This window comes from Perissodus microlepis, chromosome 4 (assembly GCF_051167445.1).
Source record: "Perissodus microlepis isolate ML-2025 ecotype Zambia chromosome 4, ASM5116744v1, whole genome shotgun sequence".
Lineage (NCBI taxonomy): Eukaryota > Metazoa > Chordata > Actinopteri > Cichliformes > Cichlidae > Perissodus > Perissodus microlepis.
Window position 1 is genome coordinate 19,352,474 of NC_140464.1, and position 14,985 is coordinate 19,367,458.

General features: G+C 39.4%; 1 protein-coding gene across 4 annotated transcripts in view; it reads right to left on the bottom strand.

Annotated features, from left to right (window-relative positions):
• Positions 1-399: 399 nt before the first annotated feature.
• The window catches only part of eps8l1a (EPS8 signaling adaptor L1a), a 31,090-nt gene continuing 16,504 nt past the window's right edge, over positions 400-14,985 (bottom strand). The window contains exons 2-15 of one of the 4 annotated variants that reach the window (XM_084926306.1): positions 6,892-7,758; positions 5,906-6,017; positions 5,740-5,798; positions 5,389-5,527; positions 4,193-4,281; positions 4,040-4,114; positions 3,818-3,966; positions 3,544-3,735; positions 3,213-3,318; positions 2,971-3,111; positions 2,697-2,832; positions 1,785-1,932; positions 1,266-1,398; positions 400-632 (exon numbers count right to left, since the gene is read on the bottom strand). In XM_084926306.1, coding sequence (XP_084782432.1) covers positions 615-632; positions 1,266-1,398; positions 1,785-1,932; positions 2,697-2,832; positions 2,971-3,111; positions 3,213-3,318; positions 3,544-3,735; positions 3,818-3,966; positions 4,040-4,114; positions 4,193-4,281; positions 5,389-5,527; positions 5,740-5,798; positions 5,906-6,017 — 1,497 coding nt within the window. In that variant the 5' untranslated portion in view covers positions 6,892-7,758 and the 3' untranslated portion in view covers positions 400-614. Of the gene's footprint in view, positions 633-1,265; positions 1,399-1,784; positions 1,933-2,696; positions 2,833-2,970; positions 3,112-3,212; positions 3,319-3,543; positions 3,736-3,817; positions 3,967-4,039; positions 4,115-4,192; positions 4,282-5,388; positions 5,528-5,739; positions 5,799-5,905; positions 7,759-14,985 lie in introns of all 4 variants that reach the window. The other 3 variants (XM_084926304.1, XM_084926303.1, XM_084926307.1) reach the window with 3 other exon arrangements.

Consider the following 14,985-nt stretch of genomic DNA (forward strand, 5'->3'; position numbering starts at 1 on the left):
TTAATCATAATGTTTTAACTCTTTGCACTGCTTCAAAATTTCTTAAGTATTAAAGTGAGGAGTCTATATGCAATTGCCATCTTTTTATGTATAATTTATATATAACAACAAGCATAATAATAAAATACAGTTCATAGATATATATATATATTGCCATCACACACACACACACACACACACACACACACACATATATATCTCAGTGTTGTAAATTATGGTATTTCAGGGTTATAAGCATTGAAAGACAGCATATATTTTAGGTTGGGGGGGTTACTGTCATACAAATATGTTAACTGTAAAAAAAAAAAAAAAAAATCATGCACTGCATGGAAGGAATACAATTAAACCTGCAAGAAGATTACAAACATGTCAAACTAAAAACCAGACAACAACAACAAATTGGTTCCCAGAGTATTTAAATAGAATTTATTTTAAAATCTGTTGTTTTTGTTGATAAATTAACAGACTCTGTGATTAAAATATGAGCATTACCTCTATATCAAATAAGCATTGATGTCACATCTGTATTAAAGGATATTTTAACTCTGTTACAATACATCACTCTTTCTTTGTGAGTTAATCTTTAACTTTTGGATCCATCGACGCATCCAGTTCTAAAGTTTTTGTGCATTCTGGGGAGGACAGAAGTAATTTATTTTCACTTCTTAATGAAATTAAAGTTCTTGATCATATTTTTAAAAGAAAATCAGATTTAAACACATCACCAAAAACTATCTGTTTATGAAGTCTATTTACTAAAAGCAAGAAAAATTACAAAAGCTGCCCACCCACACCAAGTATAGGCAATATGTGACACATAAACATGGACTATCTTGTGGATAGTTTGTTTTTTTTACTAGTTAAATTTGCTCTGATTTACAATTTTCCTTTTTTTTTTTTAAATAGACAAGTTGACAAATGTTCTTACCCCAATTAAGTTTTGTTGACAAAATTTGTGAATAGGTATGTTCATTTGTAAATATTTAAATGTTGCAAATACTTCAAATAGATTGTGTTTGGCATTTACTTCCACTTAAATGAAGCTATGACCACATTTTAAAAACAAATTTATACATGAGTGCATTCAATTTGAAATTGCTCACGTTTTTGCCATTGTAAATCTTTAATCAGTTTGGGGCAGTGGCAATGATGTAAGTCTGTGCATAAGTCAAGGCTGAGCAAACAAATGACTCAACACTCGCCCAAGCATATCTTTGCAAATACACACAAACTAGTACATCCAAATAAAAAAATAGGGAACAAACCTTAAGCAGAGTCTTCTCTGCCATTATCTGGCTGTAAACGTTTTCACCCTCTTCTGGTGACACCGCAACAAACTCCTCCTTATTTAGGGAGAACAGCTGCGCTCCGTTTAAAATTCCCAGGCTCTTAACAGTGCTGAGCAGGAATGAATTACAAGATCAGCATTTTTGTGCTTTCACTGTGAAAAAGATCCTATTTTTAATATTCACCTTTTAATTTCTAAAGAAGAACTTGACTTTTAAGTCCAATTCATTACCCAGTAAAGCTATGATAAAGAGTAAAGCTACAATACTTGGGCTATTTTAATCCTTACACAACTTCAGGGTTTTTGAAACCCACATCTGCAGTATTACACACATTTATCTCCTGGCTAGCAGGAGTGCTAGTGCTAATGCGCAAAACCAATATCATATAAAAACAACTTATATCTTAGTTTAAAAAAAATATGTTTAAACATGATATTCCTTAGTGGAGCTTGAGTACTAACTCTAGCTAATATGAACAAATATGTTTGTACTCACAGTGTGCTGAAGCCTTTGGCAGTAAGCCAGGCTGCCACCTCAGAAGATGGAGAGTCATAGTTCAGAGGTGTAGAGTTATCAGCTGTCTGTTTAAATGAGCCTCTTCTCCGGGCTATCCTTTGTAGAAGCTCATCATTCATTATCAGAACTGTACAAAGAAGAAAAACAACTGCATTTATATACACCTGTACAGTTGTAGCTGCAGTTGCACTTATTGCTTAACATCAACAACTATGAGCCTTGCCTGTTTGTTTTATGTGAAAGCATGAATTCATGTCATATAATGCAATAAACATCATGATTTTGATTATGAAAAACACTTTAGTCAGCTGAAATAAAAACCTATACTAGACCTTTGCTGAATTATATTTTACACATATCAAACTAAAGTAAAAATTATATTTATATGAACGTATCGTTCCCCTTCACAAAGTGTTCTTTTTGTAATACCAAGCAACTTAAATTCCAAAGCAGAAATACATCTTATATTATAATAAAAAACATTTTAAATTTATATTAAAACCATTAAATACGTTTTAATATTGTGAAAACTTTAAATAAGAACATATTCCAGTGATTTGCAAACTTCACAAATCTATATTTTAACTTGATTTTCAGCCTGTCCCTTGAGATTTCTCCAGATTCTCTGAATCTTTTGATAATACTATACCCTCTCATAGATGATTTATTTCATGTTCGTGACTGGTTGCCAGTTAGCCAGTCAGCCTTGCCTACAAAATGTTCTTCCAGCTGTTTCTTTTTAGTACCGGTTACTTTTCCAGGCATTTCTTGTACCAACTTTTTTTAGATGTGCTGCTGCCATCAAATTCAAAAGTCATGAAATAGTAAAACGTGTCAATTTTATTAGTTTTCATGTGTTTATGACATTTCTGTCTGCCCATATTCATTTACCTCTGTCAGGTTCATCTCCCTGCATCCTTGTAGATGGTAAAACCATGCTTTGAGGTCGCACTGCTGGGATTGCTGTAGTGGGACCCCCGCTTGATGGGGTGTATGAGAAGCGCTTTGAGTGAGGGACAGGACCTGCCTTTTGTTGTGAAAAAAAGGCAGGAATGAACAAAAACTACATGACAGCATTCGCCAAGAAATCACAGTATGTACAGTTTCTGAGGCAGTGGCACAAATAAAATTCTGTGTATTTGTGTAGCTGTGTGTCGTCTTATACCTGTGACTCCCTGTGCACCACTGAGCCATCTTTCTCCGTCATATTCAGAGCAGACACAGGCTCCAAAATGTTAAAAGGAACAAATCCTATCTCGCCATAGCTGTTCCGACACTTCCACCAGCGTTTTGATGAGTCAATCACCTACGGAAAGATGACTCTCATTAGCCAAGTTGTGTGACGTACTCCTGGATCTAAACTCTACTTTTGTATTCAGATCGCCACCCATATTTCAGGGTGTGTACCTCAAGTGTTTCTCCTTTTAGCACAGAGAGTTCACTGCTGTTTCTGGCGACAAAGTCGTAACTGCAGCGGTAATGGCTCTCACCGTGCGCATGTCCATTTCCGTCTCTGAAAAACAGATAGTATTTAAAAGATATGCAAAACATAAAAAAATAAACATGAAACTGGAGCCAGATATCAGTAATCTTAATCATGGTTTGCCACTAAAAGCACTTGACTGATTTGATTCTAGCCAGTAAGAAAACAGCCTCCACAAAAACAATCACAACTGCTGTAAAACCATAATAATGTCTTGCTCTATTTGTATGTATTTACACTTCTTCAGTGGCCTACCTGGGGCTCTGTGCTGCCTGTTGAGCTTCTTCCTGCTGACTTTGTTTCTGCTTGGTTTCATTGAAAGCATCTACTTTGTGCTGAAGCTCGATGGGATCTTCAAAAGGCTGGCCAGTAGAGTCATGAGTCTGAGGTTTCCACCCATCCAGAAAGACAGGTGTATACGGAGGAACAGTCAGACCGAGGTGGGAGCTGGAGAAAGTGGAACGAGCCTGTCATTAAAACCGTGTTGTGCACAGTCTCTAGTAAAGCTGACGTTCACACACACACAGACCTGGGTGAGGTCCAGCTGGTCCCCAGTGAAGTCCACAGCTCATTTTCCTCTAAAGTCAGATGTTCCTGGAGCAGTTTAACGGCACCATTGGTCAAAGCAGGACTGATGATGGATGCAGCTAATGCTGGCCCCCCAGTGGTATTCATCATCTGTAAGAGAGGGTCTCTACAGTAAAGATCAAAGAAAGAGGAAAAGAAGAAAAAGCACTAAATGAGGTCTCACCAGTCTGAGAGGCACAAAGATGTGGTGGAGCAGCTCTGGGGCATTGGGCTGTGAGATGTATGACTTCAGGCGGTCCTGAAAAAAATCAATTCTGTTTTTTGTATTTATCAAACAAATCTCTTTATGCTTGAATATAACGTAGTCTAATCATACCAGCAGACTGAAGGAGTACTTGATTTTCTGAAAGATGTTCACAAAGTCTTCTTCTGGGGGAGGACTGGCTTTCATGGTCAACAAACCATCTGCACACAGAACAGCAAAATATATACACCATAGATATAAAACATAAGGTTGTTATAACCACAGCATACAAGTATTGCTTTTACGGATACATTTACTAAATCTAGAATCAAGTTTAACATCATTCTACTCACATAGAAGGTCTTGAGTAATCAGACCCCATCTTATCTTAAAGACCAAATAGTAACATATCACCCCAATAGAGCACTTTGCTCTCACTCCTCAGTTACTTGAGGTTCTTATGGTGTTTAAAAGTACAATGGGAAGCAGAGCCTTCAGCCTGTCCTTGAGCCTGGTTCTGCTGGAGGTCTCTTCCTGTTAAAAGGGAGCTTTTCCTTCCCACTTTCACCAAAGTGCTTGCTCATTGGGAGGGGTGGGGGTCATTTGATTATTGTTTTTTTCTGTTTTCTCTGTATTATTGTGGGCTCCTTGGTCACTATGCAAATAAAATTGAACTGAACGGAGTATATCTGGGACATGATACAGACTATCATGTGGATGCTAACACTTTAGTTTGGGGAAAATTCTGAAAAACAAATAAAAGTAGAAATGAAAAGGAATACTAGAAGCACAACATACCATGACCTTTGTTCTAGCTTGTCACAGCAAGTGCTCTTATAAGACAAAGTAATGACTAATAAGAGCCTGCCTTTAGTCCATCCCAGTGTTAATTTAGGAAACACCCAGATGAGTTTGCCAAGTTAGACAAAAAGAGAAATACTTAGTGACTCAGACTCAGACATTAATTGTGCCCAATATAAAACATCATAATATCATGCTATATGAAGAAACAGCAGTGCATAAACGTGTTCAGGTACTTGCATGCCTTGTGTCTTAGACATTCTCATGATGTGCAGGAATTTTCTGCGTTACCCGAATGTTTGTTTGTTTTGCATCCTGCCTGTTGAGTTTCAGTGTGTAAAATATTGAGTCAATGTGAATTGCTCCTTCCTCCACATGTCTGAAGCTCACTTTCATCTGCTAACCTACATTTTAAATTTCAACCTTATCCAAAACATATCTGGCTCTTCGGTATCACTCGAAGAGACAGGTTTGCTTGTTTCCAATATAAGTCATTTATTTTGGTCAGAAATTGTCGAGGTCCTCACCTTCTTGGGTCTTTTTATCCTTCTTGGTCTTCCCCTCGTTTTTCTTTTTCCTTTGGTTGAGGACAGTCTGGGCTTCTGCCGCCTGTTGTAAGCGCGACATGAATCGCTCCACATCGTCAAAGCAGTGGTTCATAATCTCCTGAGGAATGATTCACACACGAGGCTCTCATCATATCGCTTGTTTTTCATTTTAAAGAACACTACACCACATCGGTTTACTGTTTCTAAAGTTTAGATAATAATTCTGGGGTTATTGTTCATATGTGTGTGATTTTCTGATTGTGTTGATAATTTCTAAGTCTTGTTTGTACCCACTCATATATACAAAAAAAGAGGCGTATGAGTACGTACCACTTCTCTGTCTGCATTCAGTGGAGGGATCTGATTCGACTCCCCACTGGTACCATTCTCTGAGCAGAAATAGAACAAGGCCATTAATTCAAAGTTTACAAAAAGCATATGCAAAAGATGGAAACACATGTTTTTGCCAACACCACATTCTTGGAGAGGAGTGTACCTTTGCCAGACTTGTTAGGAACCCCATCAGAAAGCTCCTGCTGTCCTTTAAGGACCATAACTCGGACACCTGAAGGCTTTCTAGGGAGCACGGATGGAAGTGATGTTGACATCTGTTTCACGTGGACATAAACAGAATTCAATGTAATGTACACAGAATAGGGAATGATGTTTTGGTAGCACAGCAATGACATTTACCCTTTTTTTATGTCTCCTTTCTTGTCCCACTTGAATTGTTATATTTGATCTCTCGTCCTTAGCGTTTTTAAACGTTCACATGTAGATAACTAGTCTTCAATGATATAAAAGATTCTCATTAACTTTGCCTGCCTGACATCTTGGCGTCATATTCATTATACCCATTACATTAAAAAGAAAAGATGATTAAGAGCACAACAATGGCACATACCACAGGCTGATTGTAAGAATGCCGAGTATTCAGCATTGTGCATACTGGCATGTTCACATGCAGGTAAGTGACAGGTACACTACAGGAAAAGATACCAGATGGTATGCAGATGATGCAACAATCAAAGCGCGACAGAGAAACTCCACCACAGCTCAGTTTTTCTTAAAAGGCTGTCCTTTACAGGTCATACAGTAGCTTTCTATCCTGACATCTCATCTTTCTGCCTTTCTCCTTCAGCAGTTCATGCAATTAACAGCAAGCAGATACACGCCCTGACGTTTTGAGCACCTGTTTGTACACTGCCCCAAATGTACTCCTCTGAGAAACACATTACTGACACAAGATAGCCGTCCTAGATCTAACAGGTGTATCTGTCTCTCTCAGTTCCTACCTCTGTTTTTTCCCCTCTCTTTCTCTTTCTCACCCTCTCTCTCTCACACACACATACACTTTACACAAGTTAATTCTTTAAACCACAGCTGGGATTGGCTCCAGCACCCCCCACGGCCCTGAAAAGGATAAGCGGTAGCGAATGGATGGATGGATGGAATTCTTTAAACCGACATACATCAACGTACCTTTTGGTGTGTCTCGCGTGTTTGAATCCGGGGTAAAGACACCACTTCGCCTGCTCAAGTGACTGTAGTGAGTTTGGCTGTTTTGCAAGAGGATGTCTTTCCTCCTTGGGATGTGCCAAAACAAGAAAAACAAGTCTGGCGTCCTTTCGTAGTCACACTGCATTGTTTTATTCCCTCCTATAACACACAGATACAGAGGTTGGCTCTCTCCCTCCCTCCCTGAGATTCTTTCTCTGCATCTTGGTGAGCTTCTCCTTCCTTATCACAGGTATTTCAATCAACAACTGCCTGTGGCTTATGCCCAGAGCCTAACGTGATCCGCATTGCATTCTTTCTCACCAATGTAGCACAGTCTTACTCAAGCACACCACCTCCACTCATTCAGAGAAATTAAGTTTCATTTGAGCCGAGGCCAAAGCCACCATAAAAGCTGTTGGTAAAGATCTAATTTATTTGTCCTTTTACTTTGTATTCATGAACTTGTCTTTAGTTTCTACCTGCTAATCGCACAGTCACAAAAATAATAAGAATAAATTAAATATCCAGGATGCTATTTATTTATTCTAGTTGTCTCTTTCTTGGGTTCTTGTTACCCAATGGAAACCAAAGCGAATAGTTCAATTCAATTCAATTCAATTTTATTTATATAGCGCCAAATCACAACAAAAGTCGCCTCAAGGCGCTTCATAGATACAGAGAAAAACCCAACAATCATATGACCCCCTATGAGCAAGCACTTTGGCGACAGTGGGAAGGAAAAACTCCCTTTTAACAGGAAGAAACCTCCGGCAGAACCAGGCTCAGGGAGGGGCGGCCATCTGCTGCGACCGGTTGGGGTGAGAGAAGGAAGACAGGATAAAAGACATGCTGTGGAAGAGAGACAGAGGTTAATAACAGATATGATTCAATGCAGAGAGGTCTATTAATACATAGTGAGTGAGAAAGGTGACTGGAAAGGAAAAACTCAATGCATCTTGGGAATCCCCCGGCAGCCTACGTCTATTGCAGCATAACTAAGGGAGGATTCAGGGTCACCTGGTCCAGCCCTAACTATATGCTTTAGCAAAAAGGAAAGTTTTAAGCCTAATCTTAAAAGTAGAGATAGTTTCTGTCTCCCGAATCCAAACTGGAAGCTGGTTCCACAGAAGAGGGGCCTGAAAACTGAAGGCTCTGCCTCCCATTCTACTTTTAAATACTCTAGGAACAACAAGTAGGCCTGCAGAGCGAGAGCGAAGTGCTCTAATAGGGTGATATGGTACTACAAGGTCATTAAGATAAGATGGGGCCTGATTATTTAAGACCTTGTATGTGAGGAGCAGGATTTTGAATTCAATTCTGGATTTAACAGGAAGCCAATGAAGGGAAGCCAAAACAGGAGAAATATGCTCTCTCCTTCTAGTCCCTGTCAGTACTCTTGCTGCAGCATTTTGGATTAGCTGAAGGCTTTTCAGTGAGTTTTTTGGACATCCTAATAATAATGAATTACAGTAGTCCAGCCTGGAAGTAATAAATGCATGAACTAGTTTTTCAGCGTCACTCTGAGACAGGATATTTCTAATTTTAGAGATGTTGCGCAAATGGAAGAAAGCAGTCTTACATATTTGTTTAATATGTGCGTTGAAGGACATGTCCTGGTCAAAAATGACTCCAAGGTTCCTCACAGCGTTACTGGAGGCCAAGGTAATGCCATCCAGAGTATGAATCTGGTTAGATACCATATTTCTAAGATTTTCAGGGCCGAGTACAATAACCTCAGTTTTATCTGAATTAAGAAGCAGAAAGTTAGCGGCCATCCAGGTCTTTATGTCTTTAAGACATTCCTGCAGTTTAACTAATTGGTGTGTGTTATCTGGCTTCATGGACAGATAGAGCTGGGTGTCATCTGCATAGCAGTGAAAATGTATGCTATGTCTTCTAATGATGCTGCCTAAGGGAAGCATGTATAATGTAAACAGAATTGGTCCTAGCACTGAACCCTGTGGAACTCCATAATTAACCTCAGTGTGTGAAGAGGACTCTCCATTTACATGCACAAATTGGAGTCTATTAGATAGATATGATACAAACCACTGCAGTGCAGTACCTGTAATACCTACAGCATGTTCTAATCGCTCTAATAGGATATTATGGTCGACAGTATCGAACGCTGCACTGAGGTCTAGCAGGACAAGCACAGAGATGAGTCCACTGTCAGAGGCCATAAGAAGATCATTTGTAACCTTCACTAAAGCTGTTTCTGTGCTGTGATGAGCTCTGAAACCTGACTGAAACTCTTCAAATAAACCATTCCTCTGCAGATGATCTGTTAGCTGTTTGACAACTACTCTTTCAAGGATTTTTGATATGAAAGGAAGGTTGGAGATTGGCCTATAATTAGCTAAGACTGCTGGGTCTAGAGATGGCTTTTTGAGTAAAGGTTTAACCACAGCCAGCTTGAAGGCCTGTGGTACATAGCCGACCATTAGAGATAGGTTGATCATATTTAAGATCGAAGAATTAATCAATGGCAGGACTTCTTTGAGCAGTTTTGTAGGAATGGGGTCTAAAAGACACGTTGATGGTTTGGAGGAAGTAATTATTGAAGTTAACTCAGAAAGATCAATTGGAGAAAAAGAGTCTAACTTAACATCAATGGTACTAAGAGTAGCTGTAGATAATATTACATCTGTGGGATGATTACTGGTAATTTTCTCTAATGATAAAAATTTTATTTGTGAAGAAGTTCATGAAGTCATTACTAGTTAACGTTAAAGGGATGGTTGGCTCAACAGAGCTCTGACTCTTTGTCAGCCTGGCTACAGTGCTGAAGAGAAACCTGGGGTTGTTCTTATTTTCTTCAATCAGTGATGAATAGTAAGATGTTCTGGCTTTGCGGAGGGCTTTCTTATAAAGCAGCAAACTATTTCTCCAGGCTAAATGATGATCTTCTAAATTTGTGACACGCCATTTCCTCTCCAGATTACGAGTCATCTGCTTTAGGGTACGTGTTTGAGAATTATACCACGGAGTCAGGTACTTCTGATTAGAGACCTTAGTTTTCACTGGAGCTACAGTATCCAGAGTCGTACGTAGTGAGGAGGTGAAATTATTAACAAGATAATCAACCTCTGTTGGGGTAGCGTTCAGATAGCTGCTCTGCTCTGTGTTGGTACAGGGCATTGAAGATGATAGCAGTGGGTGGATTATATTCTTAAACTTAGTTACAGCGCTTTCAGAAAGACATCTACTTTGATAAAATCTACTCTCCACCGCTGTGTAATCAATTAATGTAAATGTTATCAGGAAATGATCAGACAGGAGAGGGTTTTCAGGAAATACTGTTAAATGTTCAGTTTCTATGCCATATGTTAAAACAAGATCTAGAGTGTGATTAAAGTGGTGGGTGGGTTCTTTTACATTTTGAGAGAAGCCAATTGAGTCTAATAACAGACTAAATGCCATGTTGAGGCTGTCATTTTTAGCATCTACATGGATGTTAAAATCACCCACAATAATTATTTTATTTGAGCTCAGAACTAAATTAGATATAAAGTCTGAGAAATCAGACAGAAACTCTGTGTAAGGCCCAGGTGGACGATAGATGATAACAAGTAAGACTGGTTTCTGAGTTTCACAGCTGGGGTGGACAATGTTAAGCATCAGGCTTTCAAATGAATTAAAAGTCTGTCTTGGTCTTTCATTAATTAATAGGCTGGTGTGAAAAATTGCTGCCACACTGCCCCCTCGGCCTGTGCTTCGAGGTTTCTGGTAGTTAGAATGACTCGGGGGTGTTGATTCATTTAAACTAACATAATCATCCTGCTGCAACCAGGTTTCTGTAAGGCAGAGTAAATCAATTTGTTGATCAATTATTAAGTCATGTACTAACAGAGACTTGGAGGAGAGAGACCTAATATTTAATAATCCACATTTCACTGTTTTACTCTTTGGTTCAGATGTGGATACTGTATTGTTCTTTCTTTTTGATTGTTTATGTTTAAGTTGTTTGTTGCTGGTTTTTAGTTTGTTTTTTGTCTTTTTGGAAGCTGACACAGTCTCTATGGAGATGGGTTTTTGGGGGGGTAGCAGGAGGAGAGAAGCTGCAGAGAGGCGTGTAAGACTGCAACTCTGCTTCCTGGTCCCAACTCTGGATAGTCATATTTTGGGGGGTTTAATAAATTTGTCCATATTTCTAGAAATGAGAGCTGCTCCATCCAAAGTGGGATGGATGCCGTCTCTCCTAACAAGACCAGGTTTCCTCCAGAAGGTTTGCCAATTATCTATGAAGCCCACATCGTTTCTGGGACACCACTCAGACAGCCAGCAATTTAAGGAGAACATGCGGCTAAACATGTTAGTTAAAGGGTGAATCACTTATTAACCATTCGCTATACACAATTTTTACTTGGTGTGTAATGACTGAAAGAATTAATGCCCGAAAAAGATAAGAAATCTGTAATTTACAGAATAATGTTGCAATTAATCACATTTTAGGAAACAACTTTTGAGGCTTAACTCAACCAGGCCTTGTTTAGCTCTCACACCTTGGCTGAGGTTCTTTATCAACCTTAGGGTGAATATTGATGGTTTACAACAAAATGAAAGATGACAAATACAACCCTAAAGTTAATGTTTTATTTCTGAGCACAAAGGGATTCCACATTGACTTTATGCAGGTAGGCATGCAGCAGAAAATGAACAGAGGCCTTTTAAGCTGTAATGTAGTGACACCAGCTGGTCATTTCAGCTAATTTCGTCATGTCTGACCTGGCTGTTGCACAGTGTGTTGATACTGCACGAGGTTGCATAGAATCAACTCTGCGTTTGATGCTTTCTGTGATCTGACGTTGGTGATTAAAGACACTGTGTCCCATGTGGTTTCCACAACAAACTATCCTGTGGTCTTTTCCTGACTGTCAGCTAATGTGACGATTAGATCAGCCTGTAGAACAAAGTTATTGTTTTTGTTTGTTTGCTTGTTTTTTTTTTTTTCACTGAATGTGAATAGAAAACAACAATCACTTTCAGTTTCAAGCATGTGTACCAACAGGACATTTTCCACATTTAGGTTGTTCTAAAAGAAAGATTTACTTTACATCTATTATTGCATGTGACAGTGAGTAATACAAGACATTTTCAGCTGTACAATTAGTTTAGGATTTACTATCCTGCTGTGAGCTTTGCCTTGCAGAAGAGCACTTATAATGTGCATTCTAGCTGCATGGTTACTCCTCCAGTACAAAGATGTCCAGTGTGTAAATCTCTGTCCCTACACCCACATTTGTAATGAAACTATCCCTTAAAAAAATGTTAATTAGGCTGTTTTTCTTTTCAACATGTGAACAGGTAAATATAAGCTTTATCTCCTTTTAAGAGTCTAAATGTTTCCCTTTATGGATTCATGAATATGCTCAGTTGAATTACCGCTCTGATTCATTGCTCCTCTAATCGCACTACTGGAACCACAACGTTCAAGTCAGTGGGTTACCGTTTGGGTGACTTGGTATAAGTTGTCGTTGTGACACATCTTCTCCACCAGGGGGAGTGCAGCTACTCTACTACTAAAAATAATTCAGAATACTATACTGTAAGTGGCTGGATTCAGCTTTGTGGACACAGACAGGTTTTTATTTTAATCCTAATCCATGTCATATATATTTAATATCAGTACCCATTTTTATGCAAAGAGCCCACAATTTTGTTTATTTGTAGTGACAATCTAATTGTTTTTCAAGTAGCACAGTTAAAGCATGTTAATATTTCTCAGAAAACCTATACCCCCGCTGGTTTTTTAAACTACAATTGCTAATGACTACACGCAAAACAGCTTCGTTACAAAACCCCGCAGTTTAGTATCTGAGTTATTCCCAATGCACACTGACTATGAGCCACTTGTTGATTTCTGTGCATTGCTCTGCGTAAAGTAAGGCACAGACGGCGCACTCTTCTGCGCTCTCTGGCTGAGCTTTAATGAATCTACTAATAACTTTTATTTCTGCGCATGACTGCAGCCTATAATTAAGTCAAGTGTGAGCAGTTCAATGTGCTCACTGTCAAGCCGTGCAGGTTCCACACAGTAATCCAGCAGCAGTGTGTATTCTTGTGTTGTCAAGCCCCGCTTCCCATTTTGGGGAAGGGCAGCTCAGCCCCTTCGGTCTTCCCATTGGCTCAGCTCCTCTCCTTCGTTTCTTCTTGACTTGATGACCACGGTTTGTTCCAGCTCTCGAAAACGTGTCCGCAAGTTGTCAAACCTGGTCAAGGCTTTTGTCCCCGTATAAATTTTATCTGCTACCCCGATTGTTATCAGAAATAACGAAAAAGAAAAGCTTTTAAAAGAAGCCCTGTGGTAAGACGAGCAGAGAAACTAACACCAGGACTGCTGGAAACTCTACTCCTCAGTGGGACCGTGCTGTCAGCATGGTATGTCCACAGCACATCGTTATTTGACTGTTATTCTTTAATAGTGTGGCTTTGTGAGCTCTAATCTCAGTCATACTTTTTTTTTCCAGCGAAAAAACGGATCTTGTTATTATTATTGTTTGCACTGTATACCGCTGGCTGGTTCCTTTGTCAGTTATGTAATCAGTCATGTGTGCGTTAGGGCTGTATGCTGCCTCACTATGATTAAGCCCCCCTATACATTCTTACACAAGAATGCACTCATTGTTTATACGTTGAGCAGCACCTACACAACCAAACTTAAACTCAGTGACATACAGTATGGTTTGCTGCATAAAGCAAGCTGCAGCCAAATATACAGTCATTAACTTTTTTTAAAGTTTCTCTTTATCTTCTTTTTGTTTTGTTTTGGGGGTTGTGTCTGTTTTAGTCCCTTAAACTTTGAGCACAGATGATAAAATCTGCCACAGCTCTTGAACCTTTATCTGATCTGTGGATGCAAACGCCCTCTGAGATGAAAGGCTGCTCTCTAGCATCCTAATCACCAGTTTCATCAGTTTTTAAACTGGACATTTACAATGGAGCCACAAGCATCTATAGCTCTATGTTACTCAAACTGAATTATAAATAGCAATGAACAACCCTTTTTGTGATAAGCTGTATGGTAAAGCCAGCTGCATTCAGGGAAAATTGTCATGCTCATATTACAGTTTTGGTTATAGCAACATGTAAGATAAGATAAGATAAGATAAGATAAGATAAGATACACAACGGGGAAATTTGTGCGTCACCTCAGCTCAGGTACAGATATCAGAAGGAAATACAAAAATACAAATAAGTACAATCAATGAAAAAAAGTAAGATAATACACTATATACAATGGTAGCATACACAGTATGTGATTATGGATATGGTTGGAAATATGGAAGATATATATAACTATATAGCTTGATATAGCTATTGTACCACTACTATTCCTATTTATAGACACGTACACACACATGTACACACTAAATATACATATGGATACATATACATACATATATACCTGCACATGTCCACACACATGGAAGGTCCATTATGCATGAAGTGGTGACCGTGGATTTTCACAGTGTCCAGTGACTTATGACATCGTGATTGAGGAGTTATAGAGTCTAACTGCTGTTGGGATGAATGATCTGTGAAAGCGCTCCTTCCTGCAGCGAGGGTGTTTCAGTCTCTGACTAAAGGAGCTGCTCAGCCCACTCACATACTCATGCAGTGGGTGATGGGGGTTGTTCATGATGGATGTCAGCTTTACTAACATCCTCCTCTCGCCAACCACCTCCACAGACTCCAGGGGACATCCCAGCACGGAGCTAGTCCTCCACACCAGTTTGTCAATCCTGCTCCTGTCCCTGTCCGTGCATCCACTCCCCCAGTAGGCCACTGCATAGAAAAGGGCAGATGCTACCACAGTGTCATAGAATGTCCTTAACAGAGTCCTGCAGACTCCGAAGGACCTCAGTCTCCTCAGCAGGTGGAGTCGACTCTGGCCCTTCTTATACAGGATGTCTGTATTTGTAGTCCAGTCCAGTTTATTGTTGAGGTGAACACCCAGGTACTTATAAGAGTCCACTATCTCAATGTCTTTCCCTTGGATGTTCACCGGTGTTGTAGGGGGTGACTTCCTCCTGAAGTCTATGATCATCTCCTTTGTCTTGCCGGCGTTGATTT